Source organism: Podarcis muralis, chromosome 4 (genome assembly GCF_964188315.1).
Source record: "Podarcis muralis chromosome 4, rPodMur119.hap1.1, whole genome shotgun sequence".
NCBI lineage: Eukaryota > Metazoa > Chordata > Lepidosauria > Squamata > Lacertidae > Podarcis > Podarcis muralis.
In genome coordinates this window covers 39,046,502-39,069,971 of record NC_135658.1, presented here as the reverse complement: position 1 = coordinate 39,069,971, position 23,470 = coordinate 39,046,502, and the positions used below count along the sequence as shown (strand labels likewise).

The window sequence follows — 23,470 nt, the reverse complement described above, 5'->3', positions numbered from 1 at the left end:
TCAATTGCATAATACAACCTGTGTGCTGCAAAGTAAGTTTACATGCATTAGAAGTTCAGTTCTTAACTTAGTAAGCTGAAATATGAACGAGCCCATGGCCATCCGCAGAGACCTTTCGTGCAAGCTAGGATACAGACCAGTAGGTTTTCCATTAGTCCAGGGAGTACAACTGCCATCATCCCTAACCACTGGCCATGCTGATGGAAGCCAGAATAAAAAAATATGGATACCCACAGCTTAGCCACTCATTTAATAGCCGCATTTACCTGGTTTGGTCAAACTGGGAAGCTATAGGTTATAGAAGATGTGCAAAGGGGCTGAAAAGATGTGTTTGTATATCAATTTACTAAGTTGGTGAGTGTTACCGATTCTGATTCTCTGCCTTCCACAGATGACAGTAGGACAGGAGTGCAGGATTTTTGAATCTTAACTGTTGTAGGCAAGGGAATTTCCCCAGGCACAGCTTTCCTCCCACCTGACAGTCTTCACCTGTCAAAATTTTCTCTTCTGCCCAACTATGAAAGTTCTGTGAATTCTGTTCTTTACATCTGTGCAATGATCTGTGCAGTGGGAACTAGACATATCTTCAAGTTTTCCGTGCCACGGCCTGCAAGTTTTCACTGCTCCTCCTTAAAAGCCACTTAAAAAACTGTAAAAACACTTTGTGAATTTTTGAAGGAGCACTGAAACAGTATACTGACAGTATACTTTCTGAAATGACAACTCCGCTTGACTTGATTTATCACAGACATGATAATGAGTAGTAGTGGGATTTCTAGCATCAAAATCATGTGTCTCACTTTTTCTGTCAGTTGTATTACTGTACATATGTGAAAAATTTAAAGTGGTGTTTTACATCAAAAAATCTTGGCAGCAAATAAGTGTTTTTACTAAAACTAGGTTCTAACCCACTTTAGGAACTATGATACTTTCAAAGAGTAAATAAGTACATATTTATAGGAAAGCATTTTTTTTACCTTATTAGCATTCTTTAGGTGATCATAATAGACTTCTTCAATGGCTTGAAAATAAATTACTCCTTTTAACTTGGTTTCGTGTTTGTCTACAATAAGGAAAAGAAAAGTTGAAACTAACACCCCACCATAGGGATTGAAGGATCAACCTATACAACATGTTTTGCCACCAACAATAGAAGTTTTAAAAGAAGTTTATTTATTAACTATTCCAGGAAAACCTCTACTTCTTTCTTCATTTAGATTACCTTTACTACAGCACACTAATTCAGAGTGTATATACGTACATGAAAGGGAAATATAGGTACAGTACTTCTTATCTGAGTGCTTTGTAAAGGAGAACGAAGCATATGCAGGCATTTATCAGCACACAAAACTGTATCCATGGAGCCTGGCAAAGACAGGGCCAGCACAGGGTCAGCTGCATCCTGAGAAAGCCATGCAACCAGCAGGTGACAGCAAGGGGCATAATCTGCCTCTGCTGTGCTAACCTGGTAGCTGGTGCAGTGATGGAGCATTTCTTCCTGCTCTCTCATCTTCTGCCCTGGTTGGCATAAGCAGTGGGGCTGTGGCTGTGGTGCTAGCTGTGCCACTCCATAAAGCCCAGCCACAGGTTAGGATTATGCATACATTCCTTCCTCATACGCAGGTGGCCAGCGGCTCACATCCAGTGGAGCTGTGGGCACGCTATTAGCATCAGCAGAGTATCAGCAAGAAGCGATTGTAGGTATTTGGCATCGCAAAAGCTTCTTTATTTACAGCAGATCAAAACAACAAACATGGCTGAGTGTGAGCAGCAGCTTCACACATGTCTTCTCTGTCCGAAAGCAGAGAAGAAAGAGAGAAAGTACAGAAGCACATAGAACGGAAGTACAGTGTCTGAGTTCCGTTCCCACACTCCTATCACTATAGAATGTAAACAGTGGATCACAAGATCCAACAGCAAAGACAGAATGAAATTACTAACAAGGATTGTAGTGTATATGTGGTGGAGACAGCAACCCCAATCATTACAGTCGTACCTCGGAAGTTGAACGCCTTGCGACTCAAACGTTTTGGTTCCCGAACGCCACAAACCCAGAAGTGAGTGTTCTGGTTTTCAAACGTTCTTTGGAACCCAAACGTCCGATGCGAGTTCCAGTTGGCTGCAGGAGTTTCCTGCAGCCAATCCTTGGTTTCCGAATGTTTCGGAAGTCAAACAAACTTCTGGAACGGATTCTGTTCGACTTCTGAGGTACAACTGTTTTACCAAGAGTTAAGTCCCACTGGTGAAAGTTCCAAACAAATAGGATGACTCGGTTTGCTAAGAAGAGATTTACCTGCATGTCTTTATTTGAGTCATGTGACTAGAAGCATCAGAGCATTAGGAAGCTCCGTGAGTTATTACAAGATAAAATGTAAATGGGTAAGATTAGGCAAGCAACAAGTAACTTAAATTACAAGTAGCAGCACTGATGTAACTTAATAGACAAACCATAGGAAGGCTCCATACAACTTACCTGCATAATAAGAAAATGTTCTCTTGTTCCTATCAAACACAAACCATCGCTTCTTCCAGGTTTTAATTTTCCCTCCCATCTTAATAAGAAAACCTCGGCAGGTCTTCTCTGTGAGTGAGACATGGTAACAGGTCTCTATATTGTGTCCTGCTGTCTCTATGTGGCTGCGTAGATCAAAATCTTCCTTTCTGACAGGTAAATAACGAGTCAAAGGGCGAGACTAATGGGAACAGCAACAAATAAATGTAAAAAATCAGTATTTTTCCTTTCTTCGCTTATATATAAAATATATATTTCTTTCTTTTTTTTTATTCATTTTCCATTACCGGACAATGACAGAAAAAACAACAACAACATAAAAAAAAAGAATGAGGTAACAGTCACATATCAAAAGCAAACAAGACCATCAACCAAATCACAACCCCCAAACCAACCAACACACAAACATTACCAACAATTAACAATTGACTTCCCTCCATCTCGGTTTTGGGTTATATGTATATTAAATCCAATCTGCAGTTTTTCATTATAAAATATCTACGCGTCACAAGAGTTATATTACACCTACCGTGATTTTTATATCTCTAGAATTTGTTTCTATGTATGTTATAAATCTAGACCATTCATCAATAATATAAAATATATATTTCAGGTGCATTCAACACCTGAAATAAAGTACCCAATCTGAAACTTACACTTTTTATTGCACACTTACACACAGAGTGCTTAGTCACAACCTTAGAAACCAAATGTCAACAGCCCTCATGATATATAATCTCAGTCTAAATTATGTGACAAAGGCATCAATTTCATACATTACATTTTGAAGGCGTACATACCCCTCACATATTTTAAGTGCACATGTAAATATGTGAAGTTGAAATAGATAAATGTGTGTTTTCTTAACCTTTAGGTGGAAGTATGAAAGAGTTATAAACCCCACCACTGAGTGCCATAGTACTGAAGAGAACTGGAAGGGAGGAGAGTGGGGCTGCTTTTTACAAAAAAGTAGGAAAACATCTGACCACAGATCTCTGTCACTTTGTCTAGTTTGGTCTTCAGTGTTTACCCTGGCAGATAAAGGAATGACAGGTAGCACAGTGACCTCTGCTGGCTATATACTTCCAGCAGCCTAGTGTTGTTGACTGCATCCGTCTCATTCTAGAAGCCTTTGAAGGCTTAATATCAGGCATAGGCAAACTCAGCCCTCCAGATGTTTTGAGACTACAACTCCCTAGCTAACAGGGCCAGTGGTCAGGGATGATGGGAGTTGGAGTCCCAAAACATCTGGAGGGCCGAGTTTGCCTATGCCTGCTTAATATCATTTCAAAGTCTGTGTGCTTACACCCTCTTTCCTGCTCTTGAGGTGGCTGATCCAGGGGAGAGGGAAAGCCAGACCAGAGTGGGTGGCCCTCACAGCAGTCACTCATAACCCAATTGCCTAAAAAAAGTTGGCACAGCCCCTGCTTTATCCCTTGGGACACATGGCCTGTCACAAGTTAGAATCCATAGCGTCTTGCTTGCAATTGGGCTTCCCTCCCATCTCTTAATATTTGTGTTCCCATTCAGCGCCTGCATCTTCTTACCTGCGACCTTTGCTTTTCACGTATCTTAACTTCTTTTTCAATTAGTTTTTGTCGCTGGCTAGTTTCTTCTTGCAGTCTTTTTTCTAGCTGCTCCCTGCGACGCTTTTCTTCTTCCAGCGCTCTTTTTTTAGCTTCCATTTCTCGTTCCTAAAAGCCGCCCCATACAACATTGTATTAGAAATGTGTTGGTTTAAAAAACAACACCACAAAAACCCCCAACCCTAATAATACACATTCCCTCCCAATTCATTCATCAGTGCGCCAGTTCTACAGTATGGTACTGCCTGATGGCAAATCCTAGCTAAACTCTTGTTCTAATGACACAAACATGGCCTTTATACATATATATTATTACTACCCACCCACCTTGTGTCTGAGTCTAAGATATGCCTGTAAAAATGAGACTATGAAATAATGCCAGAACCGAACAGAAATACAAATGATGTGGCCTTGGCACAGAATGAAAAGTAAATATTTTTGCCTCAGTGTCAAGGTTTTTACTTTTTAATTATTTCAGTTCGCAAATGACAACACGTGGAATATTTTCAGTCACTCAGCTATAATAAACAGAGGCTGAGAAAACATCTACTGCCCACAGTGGCTACATTCATTATGCTAATGATAGTTTTTGTTTTGTTTTTGCTCATGTGCAAGGTCAACCTTATTGAAAAGTGGGTTCATGGTTCAGTCATAGAGCTTACATATTATGGTACTTAGTTAAAAACTCAGTGAAAGCATTTCAGCCATGAAAGGCTTCTGCTTTGGGCCCGGCACAAAAATCAGTTTGAGCCCTGTTCCCAATGCTGAAAAGAGAGACATGAACTGACTGTATGAAGTGGCTCCGAAAACAACACATCTGCAGTCAGAGGGCAAAGCTGGTGTCTATTTAAGCCAAGCTGCAAGGTTAATCATTTTCAGAACTCCAAGAGAACTGGAGGTACGTATGGATATATGTACTTCAGAGGATTTCAGATAAGGATTCAATGTTTAGATGTGATGAGGTAACACATCTAAATGTTGAATCTATTTCTTTGAAGAAGGACCAGTAGGGTCCAATAATCTCTTTTTCGTCTAACCCCTTATTTTTTAAATCCTACTTCCAGTTCCTCTTAGAACAAGCAAGGGTGCAAGTGAGTCAGAGGCAGCTCAATACATTTTGATATCCCCTGGTTGCAATGTCCTATTTCATGCTGCAAGGACCTCTTGGGGTGCATATCTTAGACAATGACCTGCTTTATTACTGGCCCTAATACCTGTTTTGTTTGTTCCTCTAGGCCAGGTTTCCTCAACCTCGGCCCTCCAGATGTTTTGAGACTACAGTTCCCATCATCCCTGACCACTGGTCCTGCTAGCTAGGGATCATGGGAGATGTAGGCAAAAAAAATCTGGAGGGCCGAAGTTGAGGAAGCGTACTTTAGGATAACTCTGAATTTAGAGCACGGAATCTCTGTACTATACTGCGTATTTCTTAGGCAGAACCACCAAATACTTTTATATTTGTGGCGAGCAGATAAAATTGTAATTTTAAAAGGAACTGAAACAGGAGCAAAGAAATAACTCAAAACGAATTCTGCGAAAACGGAACCCTTTCAAACCCTTGCTGGGGATACAAAGTCAATTTGTACGATAACCATGTTTGCTAATGTTAGATTACCCTGGATTCAAGTAATCGAGTCTTTTCAGCATGAGCTTGTTTCAAAAGTCTTTCCATTTCTTCTATTCTTGCAACATTTGAAGTACTGGCACTAGTAAAGGAGAGAGAAAAAGAGAGCCTGACTTTCAGAAAACAGTTCCGTATTAGAGATGTAATTCCAGTCTTTTTGTTGATAAGTTTGGATACAAGATCTGGGTATGCTCTGGTTACCTTAACATGTGCAGAGAACTAGACACAAACTCCGTGCAAACAATATATGTAAGACTGTGAAATTACCTGTAGCAAAAATACAGGGAGAAGTGCAATTTCTGCTCTGTCAATGAAACTATGCATGCATGTACATGCCTGAAAAATACTGTTCTGTATGACCCTCTGCAATCCACTAAGGGTGCCTTTAGAAATAATGTTAGGATGCTGGCTGGATAAGCCCTTAAACTGCATATTTTTTTAAAAAACAATATTTTTAAAGTGTCAAATTTACTGGAAAAAATTATTTACCTGGAGATATTATCTGGGGAGCAGGCAGAAATGCTGGTCTCCATACTGTCAGAACTGTCTAAGCTTAGAGTATCAAAGGCATGGTCCTTGAAATTATGATCAGGATAATGGAAGGCGTTCAGATACACGTTCGATTCAGAAGCAGTTCTGCTGTAGAACTGGGGAGATTTCTGGATTTGATCTTCACAAATATGTTGGTTGTTATAACCTAGAATGAGAAGCAGAAAAATATGAGTTAATTTTCCTACCTTTTATATTTTTTTAAAAAAACTTTTTTAAAAGAGAAGCATTTTGAACACTGCTATTATGACCGGCATCGAAGCACTGCAAATGTTCATTACTACCATCTTTCTTAGTAAAACAGCAACTAATTGGATTATGTATCAGACATATTTCTGATCAGTATTCTAGTATATGTCTTTTGTCAGTCCTTGTCTCTTTTTGTAAAATGAGATTTCAGATTACAGGATTGGTCATCTGGCTAACATCTAATGATATCTGCAACACTGTTTGCTAGATAAAGGTGTGCAAGCAGATGAATCCTGTGTGTAAGTTACTGGCTGAAAAATGATTTATTGGTTGGCTTCATATGTATATCTTATTGGTCCTTATTCTGATGGGATCTTTAGCTTTTGTATTGCTGAGTTCCTCTTTTTGTATTTTTATTATTGTTGTAAGCAGCCTTGGATAGGGCTGGAAAGGTGACCTAGAAATAAATAAATCACATTGGAATAGTTTGTAACACACATAATTTGATATAAAGCCAATACCAGTAGGACATGTAACTTAAAGGCAAGGATTAATGCGCAAGAAGCTTTCATTTTTAGAACACTGGAGAAAATTAGGAGGACATAATTTGCAACAATGGATAAAAATTACCTTTAATACTTGCACTTTTGGAATGATTAATTGCTCCTTAATTTTTTTGTAAGAGAGAGAGAGAGAGAGAGAGAGAGAGAGAGAGAGAGGAAAAGAGAAATTACTATCATTTTGCCATTTGGGGAATTTGCGTTAAAAAATCCAGATGAGAGCATTTAAAAGTACTGACTGCTTTTTAGCTAGCAAATCAGTTGCATTCTTACTTTAATTCCTCTGAGGATCAATTTAAATTAGTTTGCCATATGACAGCTCTGGACACTTTCAAAACACAAACTAAAGCATATGCTTTGTTCTCACTATGAAAAAATAAGGTAAAATTATTCCTTCCTTAATTATTGCTGAAGAACAAATGCAACTCTTAAGACCACTCACCATCGTTATTTAGGTACTGGAATTACTTGTTTTATCAGTTACAGATTCTTATTGGCAAACTATAGAACTCTACATTCTTTTTTCTTCCCATACAGAAGAATGCATACAACTTAATTTTTTCCTCCTCAGTGCCTACATTCCTAAATAACTGAATTAAACTCTGGGTTCAGTGGAAAGGGAAGACATTAGAGGGAATTGTGAGTCCTGAGTCGGTGAGCCCTGAGGCTCACTGTTGTTGCAGAATGCCAACACTAACCACCATTTTGGAAAAAGGCACACACACACACAAATCCTTTAAAAACCATTGCACATGCCATAGCCATAATTTTCACTTTTTAGAGGCTCTGAGCTGTGGTCTGGTGCTGACACCACTATGCCGGTGGAAAACAGTGTATCCCACCTGTTCCTATAGCATGGGTAGGCAAACTAAGGCCCGGGGGCCGGATCCGGCCCACTCACTTTCTAAATCCGGCCTGCAGACAATCAGCATGTTTTTACATGAGTAGAATGTGTCCTTTTATTTAAAATACACCTCTGGGTTATTTGTGGGGCATAGGAATTCATTCTTTTTTCTCTCTCTTCAAAATATAGTCCGGCCCCCCCACAAGGTCTGAGGGACAGTGGACTGGCCCCCTGCTGAAAAAGTTTGCTGAGCCCTGTCCTATAGACTCATATTGAGTGTTGTGCAGAGAAAGGCCCTCCTGGCAGCCCACTACAAACTGTAGGAGAAAAATGAGGGTTGTACTACAGAGACTAAACAAGAAAAAGCAGATAGAAAGGTTGAGTAGTAGGAGAGATAATGTAATGAAGTGGATCTGGGAAAAATAAATTTTGGAGGGGAAAATGCATCTGGAACTTGCGAGGAAGTGACGCCATTATCTTGTTTATAGCATCTGGCATTAAAAGATATACAACTTTTCCCTATTTGGCTATTCCCTATGAATTCAGCTAATCCCTTTAAAACAGCTATGTGATGTAGTGACCATTACATACTTGGTGATAACGAATTCAATATATTAATTTTGCATTGGTGAAAAAGTAATACATATGTGTAACACTATTTGGTGCAATCAGCTGAACTGGCTTTTCTGTTTGTCTCAGCAAACATTGGAAGTCTTGAGCGCAGGAGGGAAGAGTTATTCGTAACATGTAGCATCGCAGCACTGTGGCATGTGTTTGGTCAGGTGTGGGCATTTTGGGGATGGGAGGAATTATTTTGGAGGTTTGTTCTGCCTGCAACAGCATTTAGCTGTTTAGGAGTGCTGCAGACACTTAAGCACCAAGGATACTCTACTAAATCTGAAGTTATTAATCCAGAGCATTAATACAGCATTCAGTTTAGTTTAGCTTTAATCCAGGAAGACATGCAAGACTACATCTGATAGAAAAGCAAACTGGGTTAAAGGATTTTAGAGGTAAACAGGGGGGGAAAATAGATTACTAGAAGTATACAGAAAAGAAACAAAAATAAATTTAAAAAAGCAATGCCAGTTATTTAAATGTTATTATAATAACTTTTTCTAATGCAACCTGTGTTGAAATCAACACTGTGTTGAGACAATTATTCGTCTCAAAGGTTTTGTTTTTTTAATAAGGAACACAGTCAAGTACACATAAATCCATTAAAATACCCCCTTTTTATTATTTTGGATCAGTGTTATACAGACCAGTCTACTTCTCCTATGTGCTGCAAACACAAATAATTTGTCACATCTTTCTGAAGTTGCCAACCCAGAAAACATGGAGATGTCCAACTTTATTGTCAATGTTTTGTTCCATTGCTGCTTCTTTATTATGCTAGATAATCTTTTTGCATCCTTCAGCACAGAAGGGCAGAAAAGACTCATCTGTTACAGGAAAGCTGGATGCTACACAATTTTGTGGATTAGCACGTTTTCTAAAACTAGTTGGCGTGGCTGTACTGCCAAGTGTGTGAACAGACTCTTGACTCTGTGTATTCTCTTACTTATTTTCATGCAAATCCTCTGTTGCTGACATATGAACCAGATTGACTCTGAAGAAACATCAGGTTTATATGTCAGCAGCAGAGGAATTGCATGAAAATATATATTTGAGACTAGACAATACAGAAGGAATCAGATGGTTAACCTTTATTGTGTTTCATTTCAAGTTTCATTTGCAAATCCAAGCTGGCAGCAGCAGCAGTGGCCAAAGTTTATTTTCAAACATTCATTCTTTAAAGCCCTCTTCAGGTGTTTCCCAGCATGAGATTGTATCTTATAATGGGGATCATGGAGCCATGCTGTCTCCATTGTCTCATCTCCTGCCATTGACATGTTAGGGGATTGACTGCAATGGGGAAGCTTGCTGAAAATGCAGTTAAGCTCTCTCTGTGATGTGGAACCCTGACTCCACAGGGTTCTAGATCATGCAAGTCTTCACACATGCAGCAGATTTCTCCATTGCAGACATAGATAGGCAGACAAAATGGTAGAAGCCAGGCTGCTTGCACATGGATGTAGCCTGAAGGGAGCTACAAAAATCACCGCAACCACCAGAAAAAAATTAAAGGAACTTTAGAATTTCCACATTTGCTGGTTCTGAATGACTTGATGGTGTCCCTTTTTTCAGTGACAACCACAAAAGCAAACACATACAGCCACACAAAGAACATTCCTCATACCTTTTCTGCCTTTTCCTGATTTAAATAAGACATTAAAAAAATTAAAAAGTGTTATGCTATAGACATTTAAAAGCAGGATAAAATAATTAGATAGGCTAAAAAGAGCTACAAGCACAGAATGCAGACATGGCAAAGATAAGCTGGCTGACCTATGTCTTGGGGCACAATTTTATTTAGTACAGTTTATTCTGGGCTACAGTCCTATTTGAACTTAATTTCAAATAAATGGACATGTGCTTCAGTTGTAAGTCCCTAAGAAATAATTTAAAAGTTACCTAGCTCTCTTGGGAGACCGCATCACAATCTAAAAGTCTGAATTACTTTTAATAATTTTAAGCTTCATCAGTTTCTCGGTTGCAATCCTACATGCATTTACCAGGAATAAATTCCATGTTTAGGATTACACTTCTTGATTACTACTGCAGATGTGAAAAGCCCAACTCGCCTTGCCTTAGTCCACAGACAAAAAGGCAGCTGCAGAAATAAAGGCTTCTAAGGTTATGAGGCCCCATTTGCCTTTATGTAGTTCTCTTTAGGTCCCTTTAATGTGCATTAGCAAAGTTGTAATGCTGCAATCATCTGAATGGTTGCAGAAGATTCACAGCTAAGAAACAGGTTTTCTCCATTAATGGTTTAGTTCAGGGATGGGGAAACAGCGGCTCCAGTTGCTATTGGAATACAGCTGCCATCGTCCCTGACCATTGGTTCTGCCAGCTGAGGCTGATGGGAGTTGGAGTCTAAGATCATCTGGGTTAGTCCAAATATTAATTAGTCACCAACTCATAAAGCTTTGCTTAGCCAATAGTTTCTGTAGTAAGTAATTAATGTCAAATGAAGACTCATTAAGACTCAACACAAGTACTGCAGTAGTTATCTTAAGCATCAAGAAAGAAGAAGTTACTACAGTTATACCTTGGTTTTCAAACAGCTTAGTTCTCAAACATTTTGGCTCCCAAACGCTGCAATCAGAAGCCACGCTTTGGTTTCCAAACGTTTTGGAAGTCGAATGGGCTTCTGGAACGGATTCTGTTCGACTTCCAAGGTACGACTGTACAGGCATTTTGGGGCATCTAATGGACCAGTCGTAATGAAGGAAAAGGTATTTAAGGTCCAAGCTGTCACTTTATATTGCTTTATATTATGCAATATAAATGCATTATATAATGTGCACATTGTAGTTCACAGGGACTGGATATGCACAAATCCTCCCACACAATAGACTGAACAAACACATCTTAGGTAAGAACATCAGGCTCTGGAAGGCTGGTATGCTCAAGGACCAGTCAGAATAACATGCAGGATCAAGAACCATGAAGTATCACGGGATTATCCATTTTCTAAACAGGGCGCCTGGCTTTTAATCAGTCTAAAGCTATAATTCTATACACAGGCCAATCCCCAGCATATTCCAAGTCCTACTGTATTCAAGGGGGCTTCCTTCTGAGCAGACGCAAATAAGGTTGCACTGGGAAAGATATTGCCCACTTGTTGAGAGTATTATGCACACACTTATGCAAGAACAGAGTGGTTCCCCTTTTGGTGTGCAATCAATAATTATATTAAGAAAACTTAATTCATCTAAGACTCAAAAAAGCATTGCAGCTGAATGAATGCATTTCCCACTTATCAAATTAAAAAGAAAAACTGATTAGTGTGAAATGGGATTTCCTTTTCAATGGCATTGTGTTGCAGTGTATGGGGATAATTTTTAAACAGCCTTACCTTTATGCATCCTCCTTGGTTCAGACTCTTTGGTCATAGTTCCCAAACAATGAGGGAGTACGCTGCCACAGCTGTTGCTCTGTCCAAGTGGTGGATGACCCTGCATAAAGCAATAGTGATTAGCATTCACAAATATCAGCCATCCATGCAGTCCAATGGTGGCTTTGCCTAAGCTGAAAACTGTTTCTGCTCATTTCAGTCAGCACACCCAGTCACACTGCAGTACAATCAAAAGAATCCAGGATGCTCAATTTAAGACAAAGAGATTAAGGGTAAGAAATAACAAAGAAGTAAAACAGGAATAAAGTAAAAGGAATCACAGACTACACAACGGGATGCAAAAATTAAAGCAAATTGAGAAATTAAATTCCTGCTTGTCTTTGATGAACTAAATACTTCTGTAACCTAGATATTATAATCTATAATCTATAATCACCTTAACACTCCTTCCAAGAGTAGAACTGCTGAAATGGGGAGACACGGAGGGAGCTGGCTTCTTGCGTGGCAAAGTATCACTCATGTATGGGCCTTCTTTATGCTGCTTCTTCCTCTCTTCCAGATTTCGGAAGTGCTTAAAAATATGAAATTGCAGTGTGATCATATGGGAGCCTGCAGGCTGTAAATGTTGGCGTTAAACAAGGTGCAGTTCTTAAACAAACAAACAAACAAACAAACAAACCTAAATGCTGTTTGAAAACACAGCCCAAAACAGGACAAGGAAAAGCCAGTAGGGGAGAGTTTCTCTGTTTAAAAATTCTTAAGTGCATAGGAATTACAGCACACACACAAACCAAAAAGAGAAATGTTTTACAGTTTTACAGATTTAAATTAAGAGTGCCTTAAAAAAAATTCCAAGGGTAATTTAATATAATTAAATTACAAGGAAGATTCCCTGGAGAAGTTTCAATGAAACTGAAGGAGATTTTGAATCATTTGGGAGGGCAGAAACTAAGGAGTAGGAAGGGGGCATGTGCACTACTCCTGCCCTAACATCAACCTTCATGCATTGAGATGAAAACTCTGTAGGGGGATTCTAAGTGTGTTTGACTGAGTGCTTAGACTCTTCCCTGTGATTGGGAGCCCTGCACAATCAAGGCTTCCAGCTGTATGTAGGATTCTATGTTCGAACAAGGGCACCTAGAATAGTCTCTCAGATATTTCTGCTCATGATGGAACAGTAGAGTGTTGCAGACAGGACAAGCATGTACAGCCCCATGCTCATGGCCACCCCAAATTGGCCACTGTAGGAACAGGATGCTGGACTAGATGGGCCATTGGCCTGATCCTGCAGCCTCTTTTTATGTTCTTATGCAGAGTTTGTGCCCTCTTGTGTTCTGAATAGGACACTGGATACAAATCTTACTGATCGTGAATTTGCTGTCCCATTTTAGGATGGTTAAAAATCAACAAAAGTTACTGTGACATTTTCACTAAGGTAAAAAGATTAAGCACATTGGACATGAAACAATGTTACAGAAATGATACATAATGCCAACAAAAGAACAATGTTATTTGGTCTAATTGTGGCATTGTGATTTGATTCATAGTAGTTTTTTTTTAAAAAAATACACAGCTTTATACAGGCCATCAGGCTTCCTTAAAACAAATCTGATTTAATCCCACAAAGGGAGATCTGCCTGCAGCCTTATACACCTTTAGCTGCCAGGCGAAAACACTCCTCTTCAACGAGGCCTTTGGCTGACTGACATCCTATATCCTTTTAAATATGTTTGGGGAAAAGTGAGGGGGGATGTAGGGATTGTTTTGTTGTTACTGTTTTTATTATGTATTTTGTGTTTCTATATTGTATTTTTATGCTGTGTACTGCCCAGAGATCTATGGATCAAGGGCGGTATACAAATTTCATAAATAAGAAAACTTGGATGTTACAGATTTCCATCTCCTATATTATGTGTTTCATCCAAACAATGCTCCACTCATGAAGGAAGGCTCCACTTGTAGAAAGGCTCTCTGCGTCCACAGATTTCTTCCATGATCAGAGTGCTAGGTTTGGATCCAACTAATTGTCCTGCAGTTTCAGTTTAGTATGATCTCAAACTGGCTAATACTACTTTTTAGAAGCTTAAGCCTTACACAGTACTGAAAGAAAATAAGCAACTCCTGTTCTATTAAAATAAATGTTTTAAACTTGATCTATCACTGGCATTCCTACTGTTGTAAACTATTGATTGCAAATGCCTCTCTCAGTTGAGATTTCTGAAGCAACAGCTGTAGTATTTCTACATGCCATAAATACAAGACCAAGTTGCTGAATAAAACATTTCACTGTTAATATATTTTACTGTGCGGCTCTCGTTAACAGAAAATATCAGCTGGCAAACATCAGGAAGACGTGGATAACTTTTAAAAACCTTATACAGATATTCAAATAACTCCTGATGCCCACAGAAGCAAGAACAGATTGTAAGTGGGTCTCTCCCCCCTTAGGCACTGAACTCTGCTATTTTGACCTAGAAACTGTGAGATGAACACTGTGACACAGCTCAGGGCACTATGCACGTGTAAAAAAAGGCACCTGGGGGAGCTGTGCATGCAAAGTCTTTCAGAAAATGTTAGAATTCCACCCATCAACTGTAATGGAAAGGGAATGTGGTACTGAATTCAGCCCCCCCCCCCCCACGTGCGCACCCTCCTCACTCCCTTCCAACACCTGATTGGTTGGCAGGATTTTATGGCTGCCTGTTTTGCATGCACTCCCTCAGACTGAAGCAGAAAAGTCCGTGCAAAAAATAATTACATGGTTATCAAGGCAGTCAGCCTTCAGGCAGGTTACCTGTGACTGCCTTCGGTGTTTCTTAGCTGGAAGAGGTGGTGGTGTGTCGGGCAAAGGAAAAGGCTCTACATTTGCAGCCCTGACCTCAGACCAGTGGGCTGGTGAAAGTTGTGCAAGAGGGCGAGGAGAAAGGGAATGAGGAAACACAAATCCAGAACAGAGAGGCGATCTTAGCTTTATAGGAAAGAGAGAAATTACGTTCAGAGGCTTCTAAACAGGATGACACACAAGCTGACAGCAATACAGAGAGAAGCATTTTATGGTAGTACAAAGCAGCCTGTTCCAACCCTGTGTCCCCAGATGTTGTTGGACTACAACTCTCAACATCCTTGACCACTAGCCATGCTGCCTGGGTATGATGTTGGATGTAGTTCAACAACATCTGGGGAATCTGGGCTGGCTTCAACAACATCTGGACTTGCTTCATCAGCCTGCGTGATGGGAAGCATGAGGTGCAACCCACAGGTGATAACAGGCAGGTGCAAAGAAAGCAGGCAAGAAGCATTTTCTGTCGAAGGAGATTACTTAAGGGCTTGCGGCATTCTACTGGGTGAAAGCAGATCTGGGGCTATCCAAACCAAAGCAATAAAATGTATGAATGCTGATGGTGAAATGAAAAACACATGTTTTTACAGATTTAACTGCTTTTGTGGCTAAAGTGTTTAGATTAAAATTAGATATACCAGGCTCGATTCCTGCAGCTAATGTACACATTATGTATGTATTATTTATGGCAGCAGTTAAATATTTCTGGATATGGAATTACTTCTTTTCATAGCTAAAAAGGTGCTTCTCCCCCACCCCTCAGACAGTCACAGGAAACAGCTGGGAAAGCAACCAGGGAACAGTCTGAAGAAAATACCATCTAGGGATATACTTAAATTTGTATAAATTAACGGGACATAAAGAGCGTAAAACATTCTACACTCACAATGTTAAATTCCACCAAGTGATGTTTGAGTGAACTCCACAATTTAGTAAAACCAAATTTATGTGGTTTAAACCTCATTCCACAGAAGTCATCCCCAAGTACTTGGTCTGTTGTCCGAATGCCATATGATTTTCAGCTCTCTAAAAAGCTGACTGTACAATGTCTATGTACCTTTTCAGGGTTTGAAGTATCAATTACTCAGCTTGGGCAGTGCTGAAGAAAAGGGGTGGGGTTCGTTGCAAAACATTGGCACAGGTTTGGAGGAGAACCCAAATTTTGGGGATCAGTAATATACCTCCTTTTCAAAGGCTTGTCCCTTATTTCAGCCTGGTATACCTCTGAAACATCCTTTCCCCTTACTGAAGAGAAAGTAATTAGTTAACTGGGCCTTATCTGAATATGAATGTGAATCTTCCTGACATTACTGTTATCCCTGGAAACAAAGGTTTGTGTGTGTGGTTTCACAGTGTTGTGTGGTTAATGGAAGGCCATCTGCAAATGAACACTGTACAGTTGTACCTTGGTTTTCAAACAGCTTAGTTCTCGAACGTTTTAGCTCCTGAACACCACAAACCCAGAAGTGGCTGTTCCGGTTTGCGAACTATTTTTGGAAGCCAAACATCCGATGGGGCTTCCACAGCTTCTGATTGGCTGCAGGCGCTTCCTGCAGCCAATCAGAAGCCGCATTTGGGTTTCCAAACATTTTGGAAGTCAAACGGCTTCCAGAACAGATTCCGTTCAACTTCCAAGGTACGGCTGTATAGAGCTCCTGGTTCAGTTGCAGTATTTTTCCCAAGTTGTGGAGATGTTTAGATGGCCCCAAGTCTTAAACCTGAGTTTTCTCCCTGAAACAGACTCCAGGTATAAAACTAAATTTAGCTCTCTTTTAAATTGGATATATGCAGTTTTACCAGGAACCTGCAAAAACCAAGGGAACAGAACGTTGCAAGCAAAATGCATACAAACGGGAAATGTCTCTCAGAACAAACCTCTTTATTTTGTGTCTGGCTCATCAGGCCAGCTGTGGAAGGAACAGCCTCAGCAGCCGTGGGGGCTTGAGTGGAAGGGGATATATTCGTGGAATTGCCATACGGCTCACTAATGTCATTTACACTCACATAACCCTAAAGGGAGGAATTCAGAAGTTAAATATAAGAAGAAGCACAAGCTAAATGGCATGCAAGAGTATTAAGGTTCCCAGTGTGCTGTGAAAGTTAGTTTAGAGTGATCCAGCCAATTTCTGTGGTATTACAAAAAAGCTTCATTAAAATATTTTTTTAAAATCATCAAAATTACAAGCACAGAAAATCTGAATGCTTTAACTTACTGTAAACAAAATTGTTATCATTATATCTGAAGTGGTTTTCATAATGAGGTAGAACCATTATAACTTAATACATTTGGTTCAATACGTTTAAATGTAAAAATACTGCTAGATTTCAAAGGTAGCTCCCACTATTGCCCCTCATGTGGCTATTTCATGTACCACAGATTACAATGTGGTAGCTTTATGATCTACAACCATGGGAGGGCAGTTCTTCAACAGACGATGTTTTTGAAAAACTGGCTCCCAGCACAGTTTACAAACTATCGGTGTGCCGGAGGATTGCGGGGGGGGGGGGGGGAGAGAAAAAGAAAAATTCCAAAGGAATGGTAAAAATCATTGTAAGAGCATGAATCTCTGGCAAAGGGAGGCTGCCTTTATTCCTGTGCATTTCAGTGAGTTACTATACTGCAATTAGATGCAGGTTTTTGTTGGTCCTAAGCAACACCCTCCCTGCAAATTTCACTTTTTTTGGTTAATATCAAAATAGATTACTGACAATTTAATAATTTAGGGACACATTCATCAGCTAGGGTTTTGTTAAGGTCATCAGAGTAGCTGCAGTTCTCTGTTAAAAGTATAAATAAGTCTAGGATTTCATTAGCAGCAGCAGTAGCAAAAGCAGCAGAAGGGTTTTAGGCAAAAGCAAGCTGCAGGAGGATATATTGGAAGAGAATGTGCTTTCTAAAAATCCTAACTGAATTTAGTCCCTGAAAAGTACTCTTGCAAGAACACTGTCAGAATTGTTCATATAGTCTAGAAATGAATGATTGATTTGGGGCGAAATACTCTGGAACAGATGGAAATATCTGGACATTTAACTCTGGTTTTGAGGAACTATATTTTGGAAGGTATTAGAATGGCTTCAGAAAAACACTTATTTTATCTGTAGGACTTAGTTTTCATTTTTCAAAATTTTGTATGAAAGGTGAGACCACCATGTTTGCATGTGGACACTGGAAGGAGTCACTTTGGTGATTATCTTCAACACAGGAATACCACGCCACCATAAAGTAGACACAAGGACATGTGCTTGTATGGAAGCTGGGAAAAGCACAATAGATGCTTATTTACAGACATATACAAAAACAACTCCAAACCCCAAACCCGACGAAGAGGGATACAATTATGTTAAATTTTATATAAATCCTGCATGGCTAAACTATCTTTAAAAACATATATGCAAACCATTTACACACAAAGGAGACTGGACCACATGTCATTTCACACTGAATATTATAAAATGTGCAGCTCTAAATCACCATCTAATACAGAGAACAGTAACTGCTTTCTCTCTCCTTCTCCCAAGTTTCACATTTTTACCTCTTTTAGACTGCTGGGACTTAGGGGGAAGCCTTTTCCTCCCGATAGTGAAGAGTATTTCTTTTCTAGATTACAAAGGTTCTCCTTCTCCTGTTAGCAGACATAAGACATATTTCAGATACAAATGTTGACAGTCACTTCTATGACAGAACACACACAGAGGATCACAAACAGTCTCAGGCTTTGTTTGTACTCTTCAGAAATAACAAAACTAGACTAAAAAATTAATGAAGTGATGAACAAATGTTTCTGGGTGATAGTCAAGTAGGTCACGGAGAGACCCAGTGAAATTAATAGACCCAATTTTGTCATCTTCATTAATTTTAATAGGATTACTCAGAATAGGATTAGCTTTGACTGCAACCCAATGTCTTAAATAACTGAAGCCGTTCATTTCAATGGGTCTACTCTTGAGTATACTCACTTTGGATATCAGCCTCTGTTTGGAATTGTTCACAAGTAAATTGCATTGTATCTCTGTTCATTCCTTTCAATCCCCCCCAGCATCAAATCATATCCCAGTATACAGTTATCTCGCCATGTATTTAGGGTAGCTTGACAAGCATCTTGGTTTTTGGCATGTGTTGACCAGTATTTCCTATGGCAAGCACATAAAATATGGATGGATAACATGCACATGTGGGTTGTGTTTATGCGCCTGGAATCCTGAGTGAGCCATGTCCAAGGGCTTGTGAAATCACCTGTACAAACAGGGATGACACCCACAACAGAATGGCATCAATTCCATTTAGTAAACATTCTGCAAAATGACAGCACAGTTTAGAGCAATTGTCAAGGAAATATTCCGATAATTGTAGCTGTACAATGATGTTGCTAGATTCAGGTAGGTAGCCATGTTGGTCTGACACAGTCGAAATAAAAAATTAAAAAACCGTCCAGTAGCACCTTAGAGACAAACTAAGTTAATTCTGGGAATGAGCTTTCATGTGCATGCATACTTCTTCAAGATACACTGAAACAGAAGTCACCAGACCCTTATATATAGTGGGAGGGTGGGGTGGGGTTTTTCCCAGAAGGGTGGTTGGAGATGGGTGGTTGACTCAATTCGTATGGTAAACCTGTTGATGACTATTAATGACTGCAATTAGTCCTACAGGAAAAAGCAAGGGATAGTATGCAGATGACCAAAAGTAGCTTTAGCATGTGTAATGAGACAAGAATCCAATATTTCTATTGGCGTCTCCATAGTTTTCAGTTTAGTAATAAGTTGTAATTCAGCAACTTCTCTTTCAATAATGTTGCTGTCTTTGAATCAAGGAAAAATGCTTACCCTCTGCAACATCATTAGAAGGTTATTCTTCTCTTTCACAAAATGATCTTGTTCTCTTTGTGCCTGCTGGACAATATGATTGGCTTGTTTTTTGAGGGCAGAAATTTTTTCCTATGACAAAGATAGCACCAAAACATGGTCAATATGAGCTTGGGAGTATAATGTATGCACTACTGATCCTGTTGATTAGGAAGACACAGAGGAAGGAAACTAAAGACACTTCTGCACCAGTAACTCTTGGCTGTAGTTCTTGTTGTTGCGTATATTTCATACAACGGCCATTTTCCCAAACAATATATATAAATGTTAACTTGCAGTGTTGATTACAACATTAGCTGGTGCAGATGTACTCAATCAAGAAACACAAATGAAAGCACATTGAGGATGGATGCTAGTTTTAATTGCAGAATCTAAATTAATCTGAGCTGAAAAATAGTGGAAACCTTTACTTTTCCTGAACTGGAACAACCCAAAGCAAATCAGATCACTTTGTGGTAGAAGAAGAAGAGTTTGGATTTGATATCCCGCTTTATCACAACCCGAAGGAGTCTCAAAGCGGCTAACATTCTCCTTTCCCTTCTTCCCCCACAAGAAACACTCTGTGAGGTGAGTGGGGCTGAGAGACTTCAGAGAAGTGTGACTGGCCCAAGGTCACCCAGCAGCTGCATGTGGAGGAGCGGAGACGCAAACCCGGTTCACCAGATTACGAGTCTACTGCTCTTAACCACTACACCACATATTTCAAAAAGGAAAGACTGCATGAATTTCCCAGTATTCAGGCCTTGAAGGAAGCAGTTCCACAAGAATGTAAGCCTCTGTACATGTGTTTAGGATTGCTCTGTAAACAGATGAACTTGTTCAACCTCATTTTGTGAATCTTCACTGTCCTATGAATAGTATTTACATTTTTCAACATGAATTGGAACATGAATCCATTACTGAATTACTGAATTGGCCAGTAATTGGCCAGAACAACATCTCACGAAATGGAACCAAACCACAAAAAAGCAATGATATTACCTACTTTATTTTTTAAGCAATTTTACCTTTCTACTGACAATGTTGCGTTGATATTCAGCCACCTCACGCAGGAGCTGCTGTGTTAAGTTCTCCTTCTCCTCATCTAACCTGCTCTCATTTTCAAGCTGCTGAAACTCCAGATCTTCAAAGTGTTTGCTTTCTACCTCCAGCAGGTCAGCATCCTTTAATAACAAAAGTCAGTGTATATATATTTAGTTGTATATCATTAGCGAAAGTAGGCATGCGACACCATCCCAAACAAAAATACGGCTCAGGAAGTTCAAGTCAGTGTGCATAAGATCACACACTAAGACCTTTAAAAAAGAAGACGAAAAACAGCTATTTATGACATTTACATTGTTTTTTGAACTGTTGACTGGATGTTAAAAAGGATCATGCATATCCTCAAATCAATTCGTGATATTGAATAGCAGATCAATCTGAGTGCCCCACCTGTGTAATGATCTTTTGGTCACAGTTCAGTACAACCATGAGATGATCTAGAACTATGCAGATGTAAGGATAAAAAGAGTTAAGAAGCAAGGAAAGGAAAATCCAGCAGGCTTGACCTCCCTTCCCTCTTACCTCATTCTCCAGGGATGCTAGTTTTGTGCCTCTTGCCATTCATCGATGACCAAGTTTAAGTTGGATGAAAAGCAGATGAATGGAAAGATAGTATGCAGCTCTCCCCCACATCCCCTTCCACCACTACAACCTCCAAAAGCTACTTTAGCATTAAAAGGTCAAGTGAAATTTATACAGAATTCCACGTAATATAAAAGTATGAACTGGGAAATTCAGGAGATGCTGTTTAAAACTCTGGTCTCCCTTAGTTCAAGAAAGCAGGTTCCATAATAAAAAGGGGAACCGAATATAAATGGAATATTGGGAAAGAAATCTTGTTTCGGTCTATGAATAGTCATCACCCAAGTGTCTCATAATGGTGAGCCAAATCCTGGATAAATAGATGAGTGTTCTTTTGCAACAATATGGCAAGCGAAGCTGTTGAAGGACAGAATTCTCTGTCTATGGCAAGGATGGGGAGGCTGTAGCGGGACCACAATTCACATCTTCTGTGAGTATTGGTCATGCTGACCGGGGGTAGATGTTGGTGTCCAACAACATCTGAAGGACCACATGTCTTCACCTCTAATCTATGGTGTTAGCAGAACTCCATAAAGAAACACTTAATATGCCAAGCAGCATGCCTTGAATATGTAGCTAATTTCCATTTAGAATTGTTTTATTCAACATGGGGGTGAAAGTGTAATGTTTTACACTAAGAATGCGTCTGAACTGGAATTTCTTCTGGCATTGTATTCTAGCTTATTCTTTCTCACTGTCCCAAGAACGCTTCCATGTCTCAATATTGTGGGGGGTTAATTTCCCCAAAACAAAACAAAAGAAAGCCCACTGAATGTGGGTGGGTAAACCTGTATAGTCGCCTAGCTATAATTTTGAAACAGCATCTACGGCAAGGGTGATTTTTTTCCTTTTTTTCCTTGAAATTTAATAAATATTTTTTTAAAAAAAACAGATTTCATTCAATAGGTAAGAAACAACTTTGAAGGAGGAAAGAATTTCATAGTGGTGGCAAAGGTAAACTTAAAAGCAACTGCAAACATAATGAGGGCTAAAATTAGATAGCTAAGTGCAGTTATTAGACTCAAGAATTTATCCAACACGCTTACAGCAAATTACCCTAAAGCTCAACTAAACATCACAAGTACACAAACACAGGCACACACAACTCTGATTTGCCAACAGCCAGAGGGTGCTAAACATTAACTGGTTGGCAACTTCTAAAGTATGTATCACAAACCAATTTTTAATCCAGCCCTTCGCATTCTGTTTATTCATCACCATGCAACAATCCTGTTAGCAGTGCAGAAAACCAGTAAACCCTTGAGATGAGAGGCAGTCAGCAAGTCGTCTTTCAACACTTGTGCTTCCACACAAAAATAGAGGAATCCATGCTACTGACCCTGTTTAGCTGCTGTTGCAATTGTTCCCGCATGGACTCAGGGCAATTATCAAGCTGTGTCTTCTGCTCGGTATAAAGCTCCTGAAGCTTTTCTAGTTTTTCCCTCTGAGCATCAAGCTTTATTTTTTCCTGGAGTTTGAACCAGAAAAATAAAGAACAGAATTACCTTCAAACCCAAAGCAGTTGTTAGTGATTCTGATGGCACATGGAGCAGGGTTGAGTGGCGGGGATAGGATCGGTCCTAAAGGTGCAGCAGGGATGCTTAAACATGCTGGAAGGCTGTGGCTAATTTTCATGTGCCACAGCGTAATCTAGATATATTAATAAACCTGGCAGATGCTAAAGAATGGTTAGTTGACATATGTTAACATTTATTGATTATGTCTCAGGTGCACAAAGGCAAGTTCTCCATTGTGAAATGGAGACTCTGGAGATGGATTCAGAAGACTGGATAAGAGTCACTTCAAAGCTTCCTTAAAAGTGCAGAGGGATGGTAATGCTGGCTAAAAACCGTATGGTTGAAGGATATAGATACCACATGGAAAACTGTTAAGCAATGACCACTTTGCTTGTGGCAATTTGCATCCACCCTCAAACCTTGGAAACTGAAATAAAATATAAAGGTTTGCTTGGTCTGAATTATTTCATACTTCTCTCTACCATCCATAAAGTTCAGCTCCATTAAGGCTGGAATTTTGCCTCCATTAAATTTGGACCTTGCAAAGATCAGGTGCTACACATATATAATTTGTGGGTATACTCATCCCCACTGCACATTAAATTCCATTAATTAAATTTAGATTTTTCAGAACATGTTACTGGATCTAGGACATTGATTAGTAGAAACTAATCAACTTAAGAGGTGGGTTTGTAATTTGACTGCAATTGTCAGTGTCGCAATGCTTTTTATATATATACAAGAAATGGCATCCTTTAGTACTTTCAAGATCAATGGGACACTAGCTATTTAGAAAT

General features: G+C 39.5%; 1 protein-coding gene and 1 long non-coding RNA gene across 12 annotated transcripts in view; one reads left to right on the top strand and one right to left on the bottom strand.

The window, feature by feature from the left end:
• The window catches only part of PHLDB2 (pleckstrin homology like domain family B member 2), a 72,855-nt gene that overhangs the window by 997 nt on the left and 48,388 nt on the right, over window positions 1–23,470 (bottom strand). For 4 of the 11 annotated variants that reach the window (XM_028726746.2, XM_028726743.2, XM_028726744.2 and 1 more), the window contains 14 exons: window positions 22,496–22,624; window positions 20,538–20,693; window positions 19,492–19,602; window positions 18,201–18,290; window positions 16,543–16,677; window positions 14,623–14,796; window positions 12,265–12,399; window positions 11,829–11,928; window positions 7,091–7,126; window positions 6,212–6,419; window positions 5,714–5,804; window positions 4,060–4,206; window positions 2,474–2,693; window positions 978–1,063 (listed from right to left, as the gene is read on the bottom strand). In XM_028726746.2, coding sequence (XP_028582579.2) covers window positions 978–1,063; window positions 2,474–2,693; window positions 4,060–4,206; window positions 5,714–5,804; window positions 6,212–6,419; window positions 7,091–7,126; window positions 11,829–11,928; window positions 12,265–12,399; window positions 14,623–14,796; window positions 16,543–16,677; window positions 18,201–18,290; window positions 19,492–19,602; window positions 20,538–20,693; window positions 22,496–22,624 — 1,818 coding nt within the window. The remainder of the gene's footprint in view (window positions 1–977; window positions 1,064–2,473; window positions 2,694–4,059; window positions 4,207–5,713; window positions 5,805–6,211; window positions 6,420–7,090; window positions 7,127–11,828; window positions 11,929–12,264; window positions 12,400–14,622; window positions 14,797–16,542; window positions 16,678–18,200; window positions 18,291–19,491; window positions 19,603–20,537; window positions 20,694–22,495; window positions 22,625–23,470) is intronic. The other 7 variants (XM_028726747.2, XM_028726749.2, XM_028726748.2 and 4 more) reach the window with 7 other exon arrangements.
• On the top strand, window positions 14,103–23,122 carry LOC114595915 (uncharacterized). Its single transcript, XR_003706378.2, has 2 exons — window positions 14,103–14,252; window positions 22,885–23,122. It is a non-coding gene; the product is annotated as an uncharacterized LOC114595915 (long non-coding RNA).